Source organism: Ylistrum balloti, unplaced genomic scaffold (genome assembly GCF_031769215.1).
Source record: "Ylistrum balloti isolate Yb309-2 unplaced genomic scaffold, AGI_CSIRO_Ybal_v1 Utg369590, whole genome shotgun sequence".
Lineage (NCBI taxonomy): Eukaryota > Metazoa > Mollusca > Bivalvia > Pectinida > Pectinidae > Ylistrum > Ylistrum balloti.
The window spans coordinates 258,857-278,225 of NW_026781876.1; the positions used below are offsets into that span (position 1 = coordinate 258,857).

General features: G+C 34.8%; 1 protein-coding gene across 1 annotated transcript; it reads left to right on the forward strand.

Annotated features, from left to right (window-relative positions):
- Positions 1 to 503: 503 nt before the first annotated feature.
- LOC132544563 (transcription factor Sp4-like) lies at positions 504 to 6,780 on the forward strand. Its single transcript, XM_060208184.1, has 7 exons — positions 504 to 617; positions 728 to 2,408; positions 2,917 to 3,121; positions 3,677 to 3,769; positions 4,073 to 4,173; positions 5,561 to 5,668; positions 6,502 to 6,780. Exons 1-7 carry the CDS (start codon positions 555 to 557, stop codon positions 6,639 to 6,641), a joined length of 2,391 nt encoding a protein of 796 aa, XP_060064167.1. The 5' UTR covers positions 504 to 554; the 3' UTR covers positions 6,642 to 6,780.
- The last annotated feature ends 12,589 nt before the right edge of the window (positions 6,781 to 19,369 follow it).

Here is a 19,369-nt window from a genome sequence, read left to right on the forward strand (position 1 = left end):
TGCATTTAACCGTCGATGCAGACAGTGGTCCTGTATATCGGTATATATAACGTTATCCGTGTGATAATAGCTATCAGTTGTTGACATTCACACGAGGTCACCTAATTAACATGCCCGGAAAAGAAGTTCCTTTGAAGTTGGCCTTCCCTTGATAGCCCACCTGTCAATCAAAACGACATTAAACACGCCACGAGCCGCGTCACCACACCCACTCAGAAATCAATATCACGCGTAGGAAATGAGTCCTGGAGAGATCACAAAAGGGTTTTAATAAACGTTTTCCTATAACTTTGTAGAGTGTTACATAATGAATATATATGAATCATGAAACTTGTTAATGTCAATTATTCGATTATCTATGGAAGATAAACGTAAACGTATGGTAGAGAAATTTTGATTGTGTGCGGCGTAGAAATACGTCCAGACGTCGAATTTGGACGGAAGCCACGGCCGGGGCACGCATTCGCATTCAGTCTTTGTTCACTGCCCATTTCAGTCTAATTCCGCCTCGAATATTCATAATTTTTATGTTTTAACCAAAATCGGTAGGATATATGACATCGGTAACCTCGAGACGGAACAATCAGGAATATGTTGTACCATCCAGTTCATCCCAGGTACGTGACAAAATTATGTTTTTCTTCGATTTTCGTGTGGTGTTTTTCGTGTTGATGATTTCGAACGCCATTGTTATTCACACCCCTAAACTAACCCCGCCTTGTTGCAGGAGGTACAACCGTCCCCCTTAGCTCTACTAGCCGCTACGTGTAGTAAGATCGGGGCACCCCCTCCCACGCCCACGGAAGAAGGGAACAACCCAACAGGAGGGACACAAGTCAGGGTAATTGGTCAGGGGAGCGGAGAAGGTGCCGTAGCCCCGACATGGATACAACTGGCAAACGGAACTATTGTTGACGCTAGTGGTAAACAACAGACTATTGGGATTCCCATTCAAGCGACTGGGGCACAACCTCAGCTCATTACTTCGGTTATACCGCAATTCCAGACCGTCAACGTGGATGGTCAAGAGGCTATTTTTATTCCGTCATCTGGGGTGGGCGGAGGTCAAGCAATCCTGGCTGGGAATCAACAGCAGGTGTTTTCCACCCCCACAGGCCAAATTATTCGACAGGGGCTACCCACGGGGAATATGATTCCAAATATGGGATATAATTTGGCGGGAAATATGGTAAACATTGGTGGAAATGTCGTAAGTTTAGCGGGCGTACAAGGGCTGCAGACCCGCCCACATGGTGTTGTACAGGCGGTCCAGATGCCGCAACAGGTTCAACAGATGTCGAACCTCATACAAATCCCCGTGTCAACCACAAACGGCCAGTCTACATACCAGACTATTCAGCTCCCGACCATGCAGGGGTTTCCAATGGCCTTTCCCCAGGGTCAGCAACAAGCTACCCCTCAAATACAGGCACTGTCTGTGAATACAACCACTGCGGTAGGACAGGGCCCTAATGGTCAAATTACAACACCAGTGAACCAGAACCAGCAGGTTACACAGGTAGCTCAACCCCAACTTATTGAAATTGCTGCTGCTACCACATCAGTAACCGCAGGGAAATCCCAGCCTGATAATGGCAAACCTTCAACTCCTCAGTCCCAAACTGTCACATCACAAGTGACAACTACCCCAGTGCTTCATTCCACGCAGCAAAATAACACTGGGACAATTATGACTGCAGGTACATTTGGTACCCCTATTGCAACACCAACCACACCGAACATGTTATCACAAATGCCAACCTTGGTACCAATAGGTACTAACTTTTTAAATACTGCAACCGGTCAAGTTATACCGATGTCGCAGAGTGTAGGAACAAATGGACAAAATGTTATTGTGGCATCAATGCCGCAACAGAGTGCGACAAGTTCTACAACCACAACTTCTGCAACTACAACAGTGGCATCCACACAGCAACAACAACCTTCATTAGTGCAAGCAATCCCTCAACAGATCACCGTTCAGGCGTTGCCATCACAAAACTTTACAAATCTTCAGTTTGCAGGACAGAATCAAGTGCTTGCTCAGAATCCGTGGTTGTCTGCTTTAAATGTGGCTAATATACGTGCTCCTAGCATGCAGACAATACAGGTTCCGAATTTACAGTCTATACAAAATATCCAAGGAATACAGGCAGTGCAAAATGTTCAGGGATTGCAGGGTTTTCAATTAACGCCTCAAGGACAATTAATAGCTACTGGGAATGTTCAAAACATGGGAGCTGTGACGTTGACACCGTCGGGGGCTTTAACGGTTGCTAACGCAGTAGGAAACGCACAACAACAACAGCAACAAAGTCCGCAGCAGTTCACTGCAACGATACAGAATGTCGCTCAGCTAACATCTGGACCAACAGGACAAGCTGTAACTGGAACTTCGCAGATGATTGGTAAATATTTCTACCTATTATTATTCTGACCGGCAGGTATGATATGAAATTAGCTTTATTCAATGAATATACTTTGGTTAAGAGTGCAAGTTTCATGTTACCAAGATGAAAATTATCTACATTTTAATTTAACCTCCAAGGGTCTTTAAGAATCTTACGAGTAAGATTTTTGTATTGGATAGGTTTTCAAAATGTGGAATGTTCTGCTGGACCCCAAATTATTTAGTCATCATATACAGGGTTTTCCATAATTTTGTTGGTAGTAGGCTGTGTAGTGAAAGTAGGAGGCTGGCCTGCCGTGTACGTGTAGTTGTGTACGGAACATTATTACGGAACTGGATTGGTGTAGCAGGTCAAATTGGCCAGCAACCGGCTCTTATGGAAAACCCTGCATATATAACCCTTAGTTAACCATATTTGTCTTTGAATTCTGAAGTGTGAAGTGGTTATATATCCCTATATTTGTCATCATTACTTGTACATATACCTTGTGAATCCATTTTGACAGCTGCTGGTCAGCAAATACAACAGGATCCCAATGATCCAACAAAGTGGCAGGTAGTGCAGACCTCACAGGGAGCCGCAGTGACTCTGAGTCCATCTCAGGTGTCCCAACAGGGTGTATCTGTACTCGGGGAACAGAGCGTAACCTCTAATCGTCGTCTACGTCGAGTGGCTTGTACCTGTCCCAACTGTACAGACAATGAGGGGAGGTAAATGATATTTACCGAAATAAATTTAAACAGTTATTTTCCCAATAAGTAGAAGGAAAGAATCCTTGTCTTCATGAAAGTTATTGTTAAACTTAAAGAAGCTGAAGAAACAGAATTTGTATCTTACATTGGCACATGCATCTATAAGACTTTAGCAGGGCATTATTTGTTGTGAGGAAGGTGGGATTTTTTATTTTTGTATCACATTGTTGTGGTGCATCTGTAGGATTTGTTTTGATGAGTCAAACCTATAACGACAAAGTATTAATGAAGATTGACCAAAGTGAATATATTTTCTTGGATATTTTCACTGGATTTAATTTTGAAATTATATTCTCTTGAATTTGAACTTGATTTTATGTACTCCTTTGTAAAGGTTCTTTCATATGCACAGAAATTACTTGTATTATTTGTGTGCAATGAAAGTGCAATTCTGATAATCCTAATTCAAAGCAAAAAAAAAGAGATCAAAAATGGGGGCAAGGGGGAGGTATTGCTAAGAAATTCTCATTTAAATTAATACCAATGTTTCATCTTTGTGGTATTTTGTTTCAGAACTGGAGAAAACAAGAAGAAGCAGCACATATGTCATATTCCAGGTTGTAAAAAAGTGTATGGTAAAACATCTCATCTGCGAGCTCATTTACGGTAAGAACTGCCACACAGACCAGGTTTTCTGGTGGAAATTGTTATTTAAAAGGATCATGTTTTATTTCTGAAATTTGTTTCTAGGATCATGTTTCATTTCTGAAATTTGTTTCTAAACAAATCATTATATTCAATTTATTTTTTATTCTCACTGAACGAAGTTTGTCAAGTAATAAACTCCACATGTACGTTATAAAGAATCGGACAGTTCATATCTGGAAATGAGTTATGTAAAAAGAATATCTTATGAGTGACTATTATCAGAAATAGTGGTGAAATATGTTTTATGTATATATTATACAGGTGGCATACTGGAGAGAGGCCTTTTGTTTGTAACTGGATGTTTTGTGGGAAACGATTTACACGCTCTGATGAACTACAGCGGCATAAGCGAACACATACAGGTATTTTTTTTAAACGTTACTGTGTTGTCAAATGGTAAAACTTAACCAATATCAGTAAGAAAGTTATGCAACGGAACAATAGTCAAGTAGTGTGCAGGCAAACCTGTCTAAAGGTTACTAAGGAGCAGCAAAAATGTCTTTACTGGCAGGTAGCTTTCACATAAATGTTCAATTACTATGAACAAAGGCCAAATGAGATAATGCTGTGGTGTGATATTTGGCTGTTATGTTCCTAGGATGATGCCTGACAATGTTTGCGAAAAGAAATGACCTTGACCTATTTTCACAGAGGTCAGATATCTTAAAACTTTTAAACAACTTCTTCTCTTGAACTAAAAGGCCTAGAGGCATGATATTCGATTTTACACCAATTCTAGATTATTTCTTGGATTTGCAAACCAATTGTTGTTTAGTCTTTGATGACGTATATTTTATTAAGGGCAAACAGGTTTAAGTTTAAGTAGACCTTCGCCGTGGGATCCACCATGGGTCTTTTTTGACTACTTGCTATTCGATGTTTTAACATGTTTCCCAATTCTTATTGGAGATATGTTTTGGTAGCCCATCATCATGATGGTGGGCTATTCACATTGCTCTGCATCCGTCATCTGTCCATCAATAAACAATTTTTGTTATCACTATTTCTTGAGAAGTACTGGATGGATCTTTCTTAAATTTCATATGAAGGTTCCCCTTGGTCCTTAGTTGTGCCTAGTTGACCATAGAACAAAATGGCTGACAGACGGCCATCTTGTATTTTGACTTTGAATGATTGTTATCGCTATTTCTGAATGGATCTTTCTTAGATATCATATGTAGATTCCCCTTTGTCCCTAGTTGTGCCCATTCAATGTTAGGTCTGATGAGAAAAGCAAAATGGCTGAAAGGCGGATATCTTGGATTTAGACTTTGCAAGTTTGTTATCATTATTTCATGTGTTGGTTCCTTTAGGTCCTTTGTTGTGCCTGTGTGAGTTTGAGACTGATCAGAAAAATAAAATGGCCAGGCAGACATTAGTAGAAAGTTGACCATTTGAGAACTTGTGATGATCTATTAAGAAAAATATTGTCTTCACACATTTGTTTAGAAATTAATCCCTGGCATTTTCACCTTGCTTTTTATGGGCACTATTTGAAAATGATGATGAGACCCCATTTCCAATTAAAATTGTCTTTGATCATCAGATTTTTAGGCACTATACCCAAAGTTTGATTATTATTACAGAATGTTTGTTTTTGAAATATGGGGGGAAATACTTTTACTGACTGTGACTTATAAAACCACTAGACCTGGGGTCAGGAGATCATAACAGAAAACAATTAACTGCTTTAGAGAAATCATGAATTCCAGACAATGTATTTGATTATTGTCATCTTTTCTTTATCAGGAGAGAAAAGGTTTGAGTGTAAAGAATGCAAGAAAAAATTTATGAGGAGTGATCACCTGTCAAAACATCGAAAGACACACTTTAACAAGAAAGCTGGTCCAAATATAGGTAAGTGTAAGACACACTTTAACAAGAAAGCTGGTCCAAATATAGGTAAGTGTAAGACAAACTTTAACAAGAAAGCTGGTGTAAATCTAGGTCAGTGTCCGACATACTTGAGTAAGAAAACTGGTCCAAATCTAGGTAATTGTGCAACACACTTTAACAAGAATGCTGGTCTAGGTATATATTACAACATATTTTAACAAGAAAGCAGTGCAAATGTAGGTAAATATTACAACACATTTTTAGGTCACGTGGTGACCTATTGCAATCACCTTTATCCAGCATCACGCGTCGTTGGTCCATCAGCAATGAAACATTTTGTCTTCTTTTGAGAAGTCCCTGATCAGATTTTATTGAAATTTTGCAGAAACCCAAAATTGTGAATTATACAGTCCCTACCCCAAAAGGGCCAAAAGGGCCTGGGGTCAACAAAGTTTTACTACCCTGATCATAACATTACTAGCCGCCTCATATTTTTTTTTATTCAAAAGTCAATTCTGAATACAGATACTTAATATTAGTCAATAAAAGTGAGTTTGGGTTTTTGAAATTGATGTTGCTATATACATTAGGGCATTGGGATAGAGCAATATGTAGAAGTGTTGTCGGGAGTCTAAAATCAAAGTAATAAACTAATGCCATGATAAATGACTTTTAAACGACAAGGATAGAAAATGAGTGTTTATTGCAGATTCTTTGAAAACTGCTGATAAAGTTGTGTGATTTTAAATTCATTTCTATCAAATTGAAAAATATGCAGCAGCTGTTTAACCGTGGACAACATTTTGAATGGTTTTGAAATTTCCTTTTTAAAAACCATCTTGTATGTCTTTCAGACCACAGTGGCAGTGTGGAAGAGGAGGAGGGAGAGATGATGGAAGGAGGGACCATGGTGATGATCGATTGTGATGATGTAACAGAAGATGGGGCAGAAGCTTCGTTTGAGGTCACAGATGATGATATTGATGTGCAATGATGACTTTGTCTCTGTAGATGTGTGTGTGACGGTCTTGTGCTTTTGATAGATATATATATTAAATAGTTAGACCATGACATAAATTATTTTGTATATTTATCAGAGCTGATGAAGGTCTAAGATACAAGGGTAGCTTGTAACAAATTCACAGTTGTTGTATAATAAATAATGTTTATTATTATTTATTATTATTATTACAAATTTGAATCTTTTACTTAAGTTACCAGAATATTAACGAAGGGAAACCGCTTAAAATGAATAATCAATTATTGGTTAAAATCTGTGCGACTTTTATTCAAATTGTTCTGCATCCGTGGTCCGTCCGTTTGTCTGTCATTCTGTTCGTCTGTAAACAGTTCTTGTTGTTGCTATTATTTGAGAAGTATAGGATGGGTCTTTCGCAAATTGCATATGCAGATTACCCTTGGTCACTAATTGTGCCCGTTTGATTTTGGGCCTGATCGAAAAAAAATGGCATCTTGGATTTTGCCTAGTAAAAATTGTTATTGCTAATTCTTGAGAAATACGGAATGGATATCTCTCAGATTTCATAAGTATGTTCCTTCTGGTCTCTCCTTGTGCTCATTTGAATTTGGGATTGATCAGAAGAAACTAAATGACTTTCAGTTGGCCAGTTTGGATTTGGCCAATAAATATTATCCTCCTTATTTCTGTGGAGGAATGTTCAAGCGTCCTATCATTAACAGAAAAACAGAGCAGAGAAAAGACGAAAGAGCATAGAGAAATCAAACAATGGTGGGCGTCAAAATCCCTCTGGGATCTCTTGTTTTGTAGTAACTTTAATGTAAAATACCTCATCCTGCATTAAAGTGCATATTATTGGCAATCAAAGTTCTTATTATGCATATGAATTTTGTATTTGAGAAATTGCGTGAAAACCTGGTACCAATGATTGATTTGGAAATATTAAGATCATTCATTGCATCAAATGAGGTTAAACAATTCGGGAATTGATTATATCTGGTCATTATCCCATCAATACAGAATATAGAGGACTTCTTGCCTGTCAACATCACAGAATAAATAGTGAAGTATCTGCAAAGGTTCAACATTACAGTCACAAAGAGGTTACATCTATAAAGGTTCAGTATCACAGCATAGAAATTCACAGATCTGCAAGGTTCAGGTTTAAAGTAGACAGATTCAAATATTACCCATGTATACAGAAATGGAAATGTCACAATTTCAAAATACAGGTAGGATGATGGGATCTATTCTCAAATAGAAATGTCTGCAGTTACCATAAGAATCAGAATCATTCCATAACGTGTGTAACTGAATCGTTTTACACATGTTTAAAAAAAAATTTTTTTACACGTCACGTTTCATTATTTGTATTTCAATTTACATTGTGAAGAGTTGTATCTGAAGACTCTATATGGAAAGTTAATCATGATGAAGTTACACAGACTTGTCATGAGAGAACATGCCTATGGTTAAACAGATGGTGGTTTTTTTTATTGTAGATTAAGTATTAAAGAAAACGCATTTTTAATTTTCTAACCGAAACAAAAAGGAGGCAAAATTAGATACCATGCTTAGTGATCTAAAATATTTTCCTAACAAAGAAAATTTTGAAGTCTAGGGTCAGGTTGTCATAAAGATGGCAAAAGTGTCAAATTGATTTTTTAGATCATTAATGTTTGTGTGTTTTAGTTAAGGCAGTCACAGCCATTTGGAAATGTTCGATAACAATTTGTTTAAATGCTGTTCATTCGATATTACCTGGACGTAATTGGAAAGTATCTATCATTTTTTTACTTTGAAAGTATTACTCTGTAATCTTGAAATGTACTGATGTCATCAAGTACTCCCTATTGATGTGACATCCATACTTTTTTGTTGGTAAGGAATTTAGGATTCTCTGGTGCCCATGTGCTGTCTCGCATGTGCAACTGAAATTTTGAAATAATGTTTTGATATTAATTTTTACTTTATCATGGTGCTTTTCCAGTTATGATATGTGCAATTGTTTCTTAGCAACCAGTGTACCTTATACTGTAATATGGGGAGAGATATTTATAGGGGGGTATTTTGTATCATGAATTCTGTAAGATAATGATATGAAAACATAGGGGACAGCATATACATGTTGCCTGTTGTTTGTATTGGTGCAAAGTTACATCAATACAGCTTTATGAGAATAAATGAGAATATAAGTTTGTGTATATATAAGTTTATATATTATATTTATTGCTCTTGATGTTAACTTGGAAAGACAAAGTGTGTGTTTACCCGACAATAAGCCCATGTCTGGTAATAAGCCCACCAATATTTTAAGACTGTTCAGCTAAGTTTTAAACCATATAACTTTGTTGTTCTGCAATAAGCCCACCCACAGTACTCAAAACTTCATGTGTCGGCCATTAGGGCATATTAAATAACTGGTAAGGTATTACAATGTTTTGTTTCAAAATGACAGTAAACATATTATAATACTTACCATGGTATGACATTACTACAGTGTAAGTTTACCAAAATTAGCTGTGTATTGCCAGCTCGGAAATAGCCAACAGCATACTTGTCAATATTGCAAGTGATAACTCCCCTTGTAACAGTTTGAAAATTGTAAGCATTGAACCTACTGTAAGTTGGCATTTCTGGGCAATGTGAATACCAGTGGGATAAATGCTAATTCAGAAGGAAGTGCCAACAAACTTCATTGAATTTGCTCTTATCCTGAAGGCATTCATGTGTCCATGAGTGCCACCTGATAGCAATTTCATACATCAATGTATTTTCTGTACCGTCATCAAATTTCCATTTTTTCATGGAAAATGTTTTTTATGGCATATTTAATTCATTTCATCACTATTTTGAATACGATATAAAATTGTTCACTAAATTATTATTTCTTTCATTTCAAAGGCTTATCAATGAATCATTATAGCACTGTATCAGCTTTTTTCCTTTTTTTTAAAATAAATATTCAGAGACATTTTTAATAAGAAAATCTGCAAAATTTTTAAAAAGTTAATGAATATGTTAATTTTCTGTTGTTTACTGATAAAAATATTGTTTTCTCCCAAAAAGTTGAAATGAAAACCATTTTTTTAAGTTAGATTTTCAAAGACTTTCATTTTATTTCCTTTGTTTGTGAAGAACCTTGTGATACTGATGTCCCAGTGTATTTCAGATTCTGTTGACTTGTTGAAATATTTGACCAAATATCCATACTCAGCGATTCTACAGTTGTAAATCTGTGTCCTATGGAGACAGGCCATTGAAATATTTTTGTCAATTAAATATTTTGACAACTAACTCTTTTAGTTGCTTATACTTGTCTTTTGATGGACAGAGGCATTAAGTGTTGTCACTTATTCCACCCATCTGTCACAATGAAGAAGTTTTGCAGAGATCAATTACCAATGCTGTGCAGTCAAAACAGATTTTTTTTCTGAAATTTGGACATGCTTTGCATCTTGTATTTGTAGGTCAAAGATATTTGTTAAAAGTGATTGGATGGTAATCCTGATTTGCAGGAAATATCTTTTCACTTAATATTTCTATGCAGATTAAAGGATTGGTTTTAGCAAGTTTGGCAGAGCTCATATTTTGTGGGAGCAAGGGCATACATATTCCATAAAGCATTGTTCTAATTCTTATATGTACAAGAGTGTATTAGATCATCGTTATTCTTAGCTCCAGCTAAAAATATACACAATAATATTCAAGCATGCTATTTTCTAAAGCTGAATATTTGCTCATATAATCCCTGTGGCCCAGAAAAACGGTTGAAGTTGTTAATATCAGCTGCCTTTTTAACACTGGGCTTTATTGAAGCAAGTAACCTGCATCTAATGCTCTATCTATATATAAAGCAAAAATGGTGAATTGCTCTTTTAGCATCCTTGACTCCAGTAGCAATAAATAAGAGGGTTAAGACTTGTTCAAAACCCTCGTCTGTACACCCCACTGATTAATTATAGCTTTGTATCCTTTGTGGTTATTATCCCCTCACCGTTGAGGGCCTGAAAGGAGAAGATGTCGTGTAATTGTCATATTTACGTAACCAAATTTGCTGATGTAGGAGTTTCATGGCTGTCGATAACCATTTCTTTTCTTGGATCTTGGTCTTAATTGTTTTGATTTCGATTTTTAGGGGAGTTTGTTGAAAATGATTAAATATCCTAAACATGTTAAAAAATGCATTACTATTGGATCAAGGTCATCATTACTATTTTTAGAAAATCTTTCCAGCTCTCTTAGTAGCAACATTCCTTGAGGGATTTCTACAAACTTACTTAACTTCATATAAAATGATTGAAAGGTATCCACTTCATGCCCCATTTTTAGAAAATCCTTGTAAGAAAGAATGTTGAGGTCAAGGTCACTGCTTCTATTTTCAGAAAATCATTGTCGGCAATCTAGTGGCTTCATTCCTGGAGGAATTTTGATCAGACTTGTTATGAAGGATGATATATATGTAAACTGGATGTGTTAAAGTTTCTGAGTTGTAGGGTCAAGGTAATTACTATTTTTAGAAAATCCTTGCCAGCCTTTTTGTGGCATCATATCTTCAGGGATTTCATTCAGATTTTGTCAACTTCATATAAATTGACTGAATTTTCTCCATTTTGTGTCCCCTAGCCATCCACTCTGTTTCTAAAGATGAAATAAGGAGCTGAAATGTTTTTCAAAATGGACAATGGGGGGAATCGACACTTGTCATGTGACCGAAAAAAAGAACACAAAAATACAGCTCAGGAATTAGATATTTAATGTTATGTCTCATACATACTTCACAGTACAGATATGCATGTAGATGTCAAATGGATATAATACATGGGGCACATAAATCTGTTTGAAGCACAACACAGGACAGGAATATTTAGTGTGTGGCAAATATAAAGAAATCGCTAGTTTTGAACATTTCTATGACAGCAGTATGTAACGTTAATGAATTACTTAATGGAAGAGCTTGAATAAGACCAACAAGACTGGATTTATCTAAATTGTCTGATAAATCCCAAAAGAGATAAAGCATTGCGGTGAAGATCTTTATTATGTTGAACTAGAAATAGTTAGGAAGAGCACAGACCATTCATTCATTCAAAATTTCCTTTTTTTTTGTTATTATTTTGTTGATTTTAAAAGTTTATTTAAGGAATTAATTTCATTTAATTAATATAAATATTTTTCCTCTCAACATATACTGATTAAAGTCCAGCATATTTTCTGTAAAATTTTATCAAATAAACAATACTTGTTTTAATGCAAAGCATTAAATTATCAAGCATCCCTGGTCCGTTACAAAAACAGGAGGAATAAAAGCATTTACTTTTTGGTAGTAGAAAACTTGAAATAAAGCCAGCTTAAATGTATACTGTACAAATTAAAGGCAAGACCCTGACATGTTCAGATATTTATATCTTTAAAATATTCACCAGGAGATAATATATATCTACAATGAATACAGTATTTATTAAGTATGAATTTAAATTCAGAAATAGATGTAAAATTATTTTTGGTTTTATTCTTACGGATAACATTAATGAACTATAATTAATGCTACAAATTTTAATAAAAATAATTCAATTAAATATAAGATGGAGAGTTGACTATAAAAATAAGAGTTAGTGCCCTTGTCATTCTCAACTAAATAGTTTTGTAATTGGGAACACATTTCAATATCACAGATTTTGTTTAACATCATGCAAGAATATGTTGTACCTATAATATTTTGAGGACAATTGAATGAAATCAATACCACATAGAAATTCACAACATTAAGAAAAACCTTTAAGCATCATTAATTTGACATGTACCATGTGTGTATAGATATGAAATCACTTCAGAACAAGAATGAACATACAATATTTAATTAAATCTGAAATTTTCAAAACTTTCCTATTAGTTCCATTCAGTAGAACTTGTTTTCACAACTCTTCCAGGTAAATTCACGGTCTTTTGAAACAGCAGATTTGGGTTAAATTTTTCACATATATAAATAACAGGAAACATTACCATGATAAAACAACTAGAAAAAGGCAATAAATGTAGTGAACAGTGAATTGTAAAATGCTCCGCCTGTCTCTTAGTTACAGTATATATATACCTACATATGTAGATAGATCTATCTTCTTTGGTTGAATAAGATTTTAAAAATCTCCAACACATTCTGGTTTGATCAACATCATGATCTAAAAATTTGTTGGAGACCTATATACATGTATATTGACTAGCATATACCTGTATATCAATCAATATCATATTTATTCCAAATCAGTCATATTTTTTTAGAATTCCCTCTTATATAAACTCACTATAAATGTCATCCACATTTCTGATCAACATATGACCTTTATTATTTTATCCATCATTGATATTTCCAAGGTTTACACACACACATTTTAACCTTTCTCTTCTTACAATTTCACTATATATATATATACACACGGGTGCTCAACTGACATCTACAATTTGACCTTTCACCCCTACCTATTGAATTTTCACCCTTTCAACCCTAGTCTCTGACCTTTCACCCCTACCTTTTATCCTTTCACATCAAGCCATTGGCCATTCTTTCTTGACTTTCCATAATAATTTAACCACATGTCTATTTAAATCTGATATACCTTTATCTTATTTGAAAAAATTGTACCTTTCTCTCATCAGTCTGAACCTAAAGTACCTTAAACACAAGATCTCATCATATTTTTTGACAAATAACAAACAACATTGATGTCTATTTACGTGTAAGATTACCTATATAAACAAGAGGCCAATAGGGCTTGCATCGCTCACATGACTTTGCTTGGGTGAAATTGCTTCATCAAAACTAAAGGAAGATAGCTTCTATATATCCAAGCACACAACATATCTATTTTCTTACTGGCCTTAACCTTCTGTTCCTAGGGGTCACCCAAACCATTCATACTTCAGTCCAAATTGAGACAGAATTCAATCATTCCTACAGGAGGAGAAGGATTTTAAAGAATCAGCTATATTTCCCATATTGGGCCCTGTCTCTCTAACTCAAGGGGCAGACATCTATCATGGATATAAAATTGATTCCCCTTCACCAAAGAATACTTCAGACCAAATTTTGGCCAAATCCAATCATTCCTAAAGAAGGAGAAGGATTTGAAAGAATTTGCTCTATTTCCCCTATTGGGCCGACGCCCACTATCTATACAAAAATGATTCTCCTTAAGTAAAAATGCTTCATACATTATATGGGCAAATTCCAACCACCATTTGTACAAAATTTGTTTTGCTTCCCTCAAGGATGCTTCTGACCAAATTTTGTCAAAGTCTGCTCAGTCATTCGTGACTAGTGGCAATTTGCAGAAAAAGTTGACGGATGATCACACACTGATTACAGCAGTATGGCATAAACTCATTGGTCCAAGGACCAGGTGAGCTAATGATTAATGTGATTTGTTTTCTTTGTACGAAAGATCTTTATAAACACCATGTCAGTGAATGAAAATTCTATATATTATGAATAGCAAAAAAGTGTCATGGAATATTGATGTAACAAAGGCATTAAATTACACATCCTCATTGACAATAAAACCACGATCTCGTCTCATCTACTGTCAATGAATGATTCAATATGAGAAAATATCATCCTGTAGATGACTTTCACTAATTTACACATTGGTAGATCATGCACTAAGTTCTCAGAGTTACTTCCCTTGTTATTTTCTATCGCTTTGTAAAGCAATAAGCTTGGCAATCAAAGTGGGGCATAGAATGTTGTATAGGGCATGCAAGTTAACTTCTACATAGTATTTACAAACAAAGAGATCCCAGAGGAATCTTGGTGCCCACCACAGTTTGATCTTTATATGCTCTTTGAAAGTTGGATCTTTTCCCTTCTTTCCTCTGTTTTCATTCTTAATGATAAGACAATTGAATATTCCTTTGCAGAAATAAATGATAACCTTTACCAGCAAAATCCAAAATGGCCACCTGGAATCCATTTTGTTTCTTCTGATCAGTCCCAAACTCAAATAGGCACAACTAGGGACATAACGAACCCTATACATGAAATTTGAGAAGTATTTAAACAGTAGTTATCAAGAAATGGTGATAGCAAACTTTCAAAATCAAATTCTAAGATGTTTGTCTGTTGACCATTGTTTGTCTGATCAGTCCCAAAATCAAAGTGGCACAACTAGGGAACAAGGGGAACCCACATATGAAATTTAAGAAAGAACCATTCAGTACTTCTCAAGAAATGGTGATAGCAAACTTTCAAAATCAAATTCTAAGATGTTTGTCTGTCGACCATTGTTTGTCTGATCAGTCCCAAAATCAATGTGGCACAACTAGGGAACAAGGGGAACCCACATATGAAATTTAAGAAAGAACCATTCAGTACTTCTCAAGAAATGGTGATAGCAAACTTTCAAAGTCAAATTCTAAGATGTTTGTCTGTTGACCATTGTTTTTCTGATCAGTCCCAAAATCAAAGTGGCACAACTAGGGACCAAGGGGAACCTACATATGAAATCTGTGAAAGATCCATTCTGTACTTCTAAAGAAATAGTGATAACAAATTTTTTTTTATGGACGGACGGACAGACCACAGACATAGAGCGATCTGAATTCTGAATTCTGATGATGGTGGGCTAAAAATACACCAAACTAATCAAATCTATAATGAAAGTAAATTAAACTCTTTGAATTTCATTTTTGTTTTTAATTTTTGGTACTTTAAGTGGTAGAGATCACGTGATAGCAAACTTATCTGATAACAAGAGCCCCAAGGACTTTAATGGTCGCCCGAGTCACAATGCTTCTTGTAACATGTCATAAAAATGATTTTGTTGAAAAAAATAAATTTAAGTATAAAGTACAAATAATGCAAATGTAAATTGTATATACTTTAACACTGTCCCATGCTAAGGCTTTTTACCAAGTTTGAATTAAAAGAAATTACACTCAAGATTTGAATTTTTCTTTATAAAATCTTCCATTCAGAAAGAGTAGAATCTCTTTGAAATTGCAGTCAATTTTACCCATGTTTGGCCTGACCTATCAGCCTCTGGGGGTCAATCAAGGCCAATATGTGTATCTCATCAACATGAGGCCTAGTCATCATACTCATAATTCCAACCAAGTTTGAAATATTTCTAATGGAAATTAAACAAATTATGCTCAAAAATATAATTTTCCTATATAAACTATAGTAAACTTTACCCCCTCCCCATGGGGAAATGTGAGACCCTGGGACCATGAAATGCACAGTTTTGGTAAAGCATCTGAAGGCCTTTCCACCCAAGAAGAGTTCTTGGTTCTACCATACCTGGGATTTGAAAAGATTTCGGAAGGTTCAATCAATTTTGACCCTATTTGGCCATTCTCCACAGGCCCCCTCGGGGTTTGGAACCAAATGATTTACAATTTTAGTGTGCCTTTAGCCATGGACGATTTTAGTAAAATTTCATTGAAATCGGTGTAGAACTCTTCCAGAAAAAGGCCAAAATGTTAAAAGTTTATGATACACGACGCCAGACAAAAGGGAATCACAATACGTCACCCTGAGACTTTGTCAAGTGATCCAATAAGCCCCTGTTCGGTCATAAGCTCAATGACATCTACTGTAATCTCAGTAGAAGTGAGACGTAATGCGTTATATCACTGTATGACAATTAACATGCTTCCCTTTTGGGCCCCTGTTGGTCATTGCAATTTAAGCAAAATGTTAATCGTCTCCAGCAAAATTCATTATGTTTTTAACTTCCTATACACAGAATTAATAACTAGAAAATTTACCTATAAATAACATTCACACTTCCAGTCAAAATTAAATCTATACATCTCAATTTTGTTTTAAAAATATATATATATACAAACAGGATACATCGTTACATCTCAAATTGTTAAATATATGGCACAGACAACTGTCTAAATCATTGATTGTGAAAAACTATCTCTTAGGCCTACATCTGGGACTAGATCATATTTGAAGTTTTTTATTTTGGTTTTTCATGTATAATGAAAATTATACTGACCTCTTTTTCAAATGTTATACATATTAATTAATATTACTTCATTATAAATAAGACAGACTACTGTGAAATCATACATTTTCGCAGGGCTCAAATTTCATGGTTTTACAAGGATAAATATTTCTAGTAACTCAAACAGTACTGTAATCCATGTTAATCTTTATCTGTTTATCATTTCTAGGCCATGTAAATTTGTGGAAATAAATTTCTGAAAGAAACCATGAATTCAACAAAATAAAACCCTGACAAGAAATAATAATTAAACTGTATTGCCTGACAAAATCAGTTAATTATAAGCTTACGACATAAAGTTCATAAAAATTTCATTGACATTCTAAATAATAACTACACATGCAGTTGGTAATATTCAAAGGGTACCATATAACTGGTAGTTTTCAGGGGACAAAAATTACATGATTTTTTTTCTTAAAACGATCAAATTATATTTTTAAAAATTTCTATTTCATGCTCCGAACGTAAAAGGACATCTTATACAAACATCTCTCATTATTTCACAGACTACATTTTCACAATCACTTCGGCAAAACAGTGAAAATATCATCTTGCTACAAAATGTGGTATACAATATGTATTATTTCTCTATATTCACAGTCATTTAAATATAACAAAAAAATTGAATACCCAATAATACTGAATAACAAATATGTAACAATCAAAAAGAAATCTATGACAGATGCCTCTGTACATTTTTATACATGGAACAACATGCATGAAAGGGGATTCCTTTGAACCAGCCAATTAGGATGACTGCAAACCATAAGCCTCCATCACTAAAAACTATACACTAAATAATGTCCTTTAAAAGAGTTCAAAGACACTCTTAAAACATACTGATTTCCATTTAACAGATGACAACATACCAATACATAACACCTTCAGGTTTAGTTTGAGAATTAAATTAAACTAGAACACTGACAGGTCAGCAAGGGCCTTGCTATGTGCTGGAAATACCTTAACCATCCCCTATCCCATCAACCCATCCTTAGACACACACCTCCCAGAATGAAATAATATGATTTTCAGCTATAATTTAATTGATTTAAAAAAATAAAATTGACAGAAGAAGCCATTGTCCTTTTTGATGAATTCCAACAAAAATAACTCTGTTTTCCTGCAAGCTTTTGTTACAATTACCAAAAGTCAGAACCATCGTAGAACACGACTTACAGTATCGTAAAACAGCAGCTACAATCAAGAGCCACCCGCCTTCCAAACATGTATTGTTACTAGAACATATGGGTAGCTGGGAATCAAAGAGTAACACATGTACTATAGGTCATATGCCTCTTCAATTTGTCTTACAAATGTCACATTCCCCTCTCTTGATTTTCATCAACAGCAGCAGAACACACTCTATTCAGGGGTAACCTTGTCATGAGTATACTTCAAACACATACAACTTCATATACAAAAGGCCCACTGAGCCTGTATCACTCACATGATAGCATTAACAGTGGTAAAGAAATCTTACAAAACAAGTAGATTGTAACATCATCATATGTTTTGAAATCTATACACATGGCCCCTACATGAAGTAAAACAAAGAACATTTACTTCCGCTGTTATGATTTTCAAGAATATTTTGGTTTTTTGAAGTTTCAACATGTTTCAATCCTTGAAACTAGATTATGGTTATCAAAGGTACTTTCTGGTCAAATCTATGACCCTGGATCCTCCTGATCTTAAGAAGAAGATTCTTGAATCAATGTTTTAAAAAAAAAAACACATGATAAAGCCATCACTCTAGATCTTCCAAATATACAGGTAACTATGAAGTTTACAATACATTTGACCTTGAATGAAAGTCAGACTCAATACTACATGTTTATGAGGATATTTTATAACACTCTGTCCTAAGTACCTGCCAGGCAAATAACGTAACTTTTGGTCTTCCTGAACATAAACAGAAGATTTTTATTGACTTAACATATATAAAGCTTACACCATAGATCTATATCATATACACAGCTTTATCACTTGAAACCTCAAAGAAATGTTTGAAAGTTGACTCCTGTGACCCTGAAAATAGGTCGAAGCCATCATAAAGGCACTTAAATACACTCTATCCCTGCACATCATCATCACGAAAGTAGAACTGAGGTACTAACAGTTTAATTGAAAAAGCAAGCTGATGGATGAACGACTGATGCTGCACCATACTGTCAGTTCACTATAAATGACACTTCATGCCAAAATAAGTTAAAATTGAGTTTTTTTTTAATATGTTATCATGAATAGTTACCTCATAAAACAACATATCTTTGGAAATAGCAAGAATTTGATAAATAAACAGTGGCTATGGATATAATAACTTTCAAAAACATGTAAGCAATGATAATCACAACAAAGGGAGTTAACTCTTAAAAAACTGCATCTACCTGCCAGAATACCGTGCACTGTAGTAAGAAATAGGATGAAATATCTTATGATATCACCGAGACAAAAATAGTGCATGAATATTGAATATAAAACAAAATATAAAACTGCTTATTTTAAAGACCTTTTTCTTCAAATCATAGTGATATATAAGTATTGTGATAATGACTTTGAATGGAAGGGAAATATAAAAATTAATATATGTATGAATAGATTTGATTTAAAATTGAAATTTTTTTTTTGTAAAATATGAATGTCAAGGACATACACAAGAATAGATGTGTATCCTTACACATGAAATTCAGTTTGTGCTACGTCAAACAAAATCAACATTTTTGTTTGCCA

Bases quoted from the DNA above. Each gene is read 5' to 3' on its own strand.
- LOC132544563 (XM_060208184.1), top strand. From the start codon at position 555: ATGACATCGGTAACCTCGAGACGGAACAATCAGGAATATGTTGTACCA. The intron at 2,409-2,916 runs GTAAATATTTCT...CCATTTTGACAG, and splicing joins TGGAACTTCGCAGATGATTG to CTGCTGGTCAGCAAATACAA. The intron at 3,122-3,676 runs GTAAATGATATT...ATTTTGTTTCAG, and splicing joins TGTACAGACAATGAGGGGAG to AACTGGAGAAAACAAGAAGA.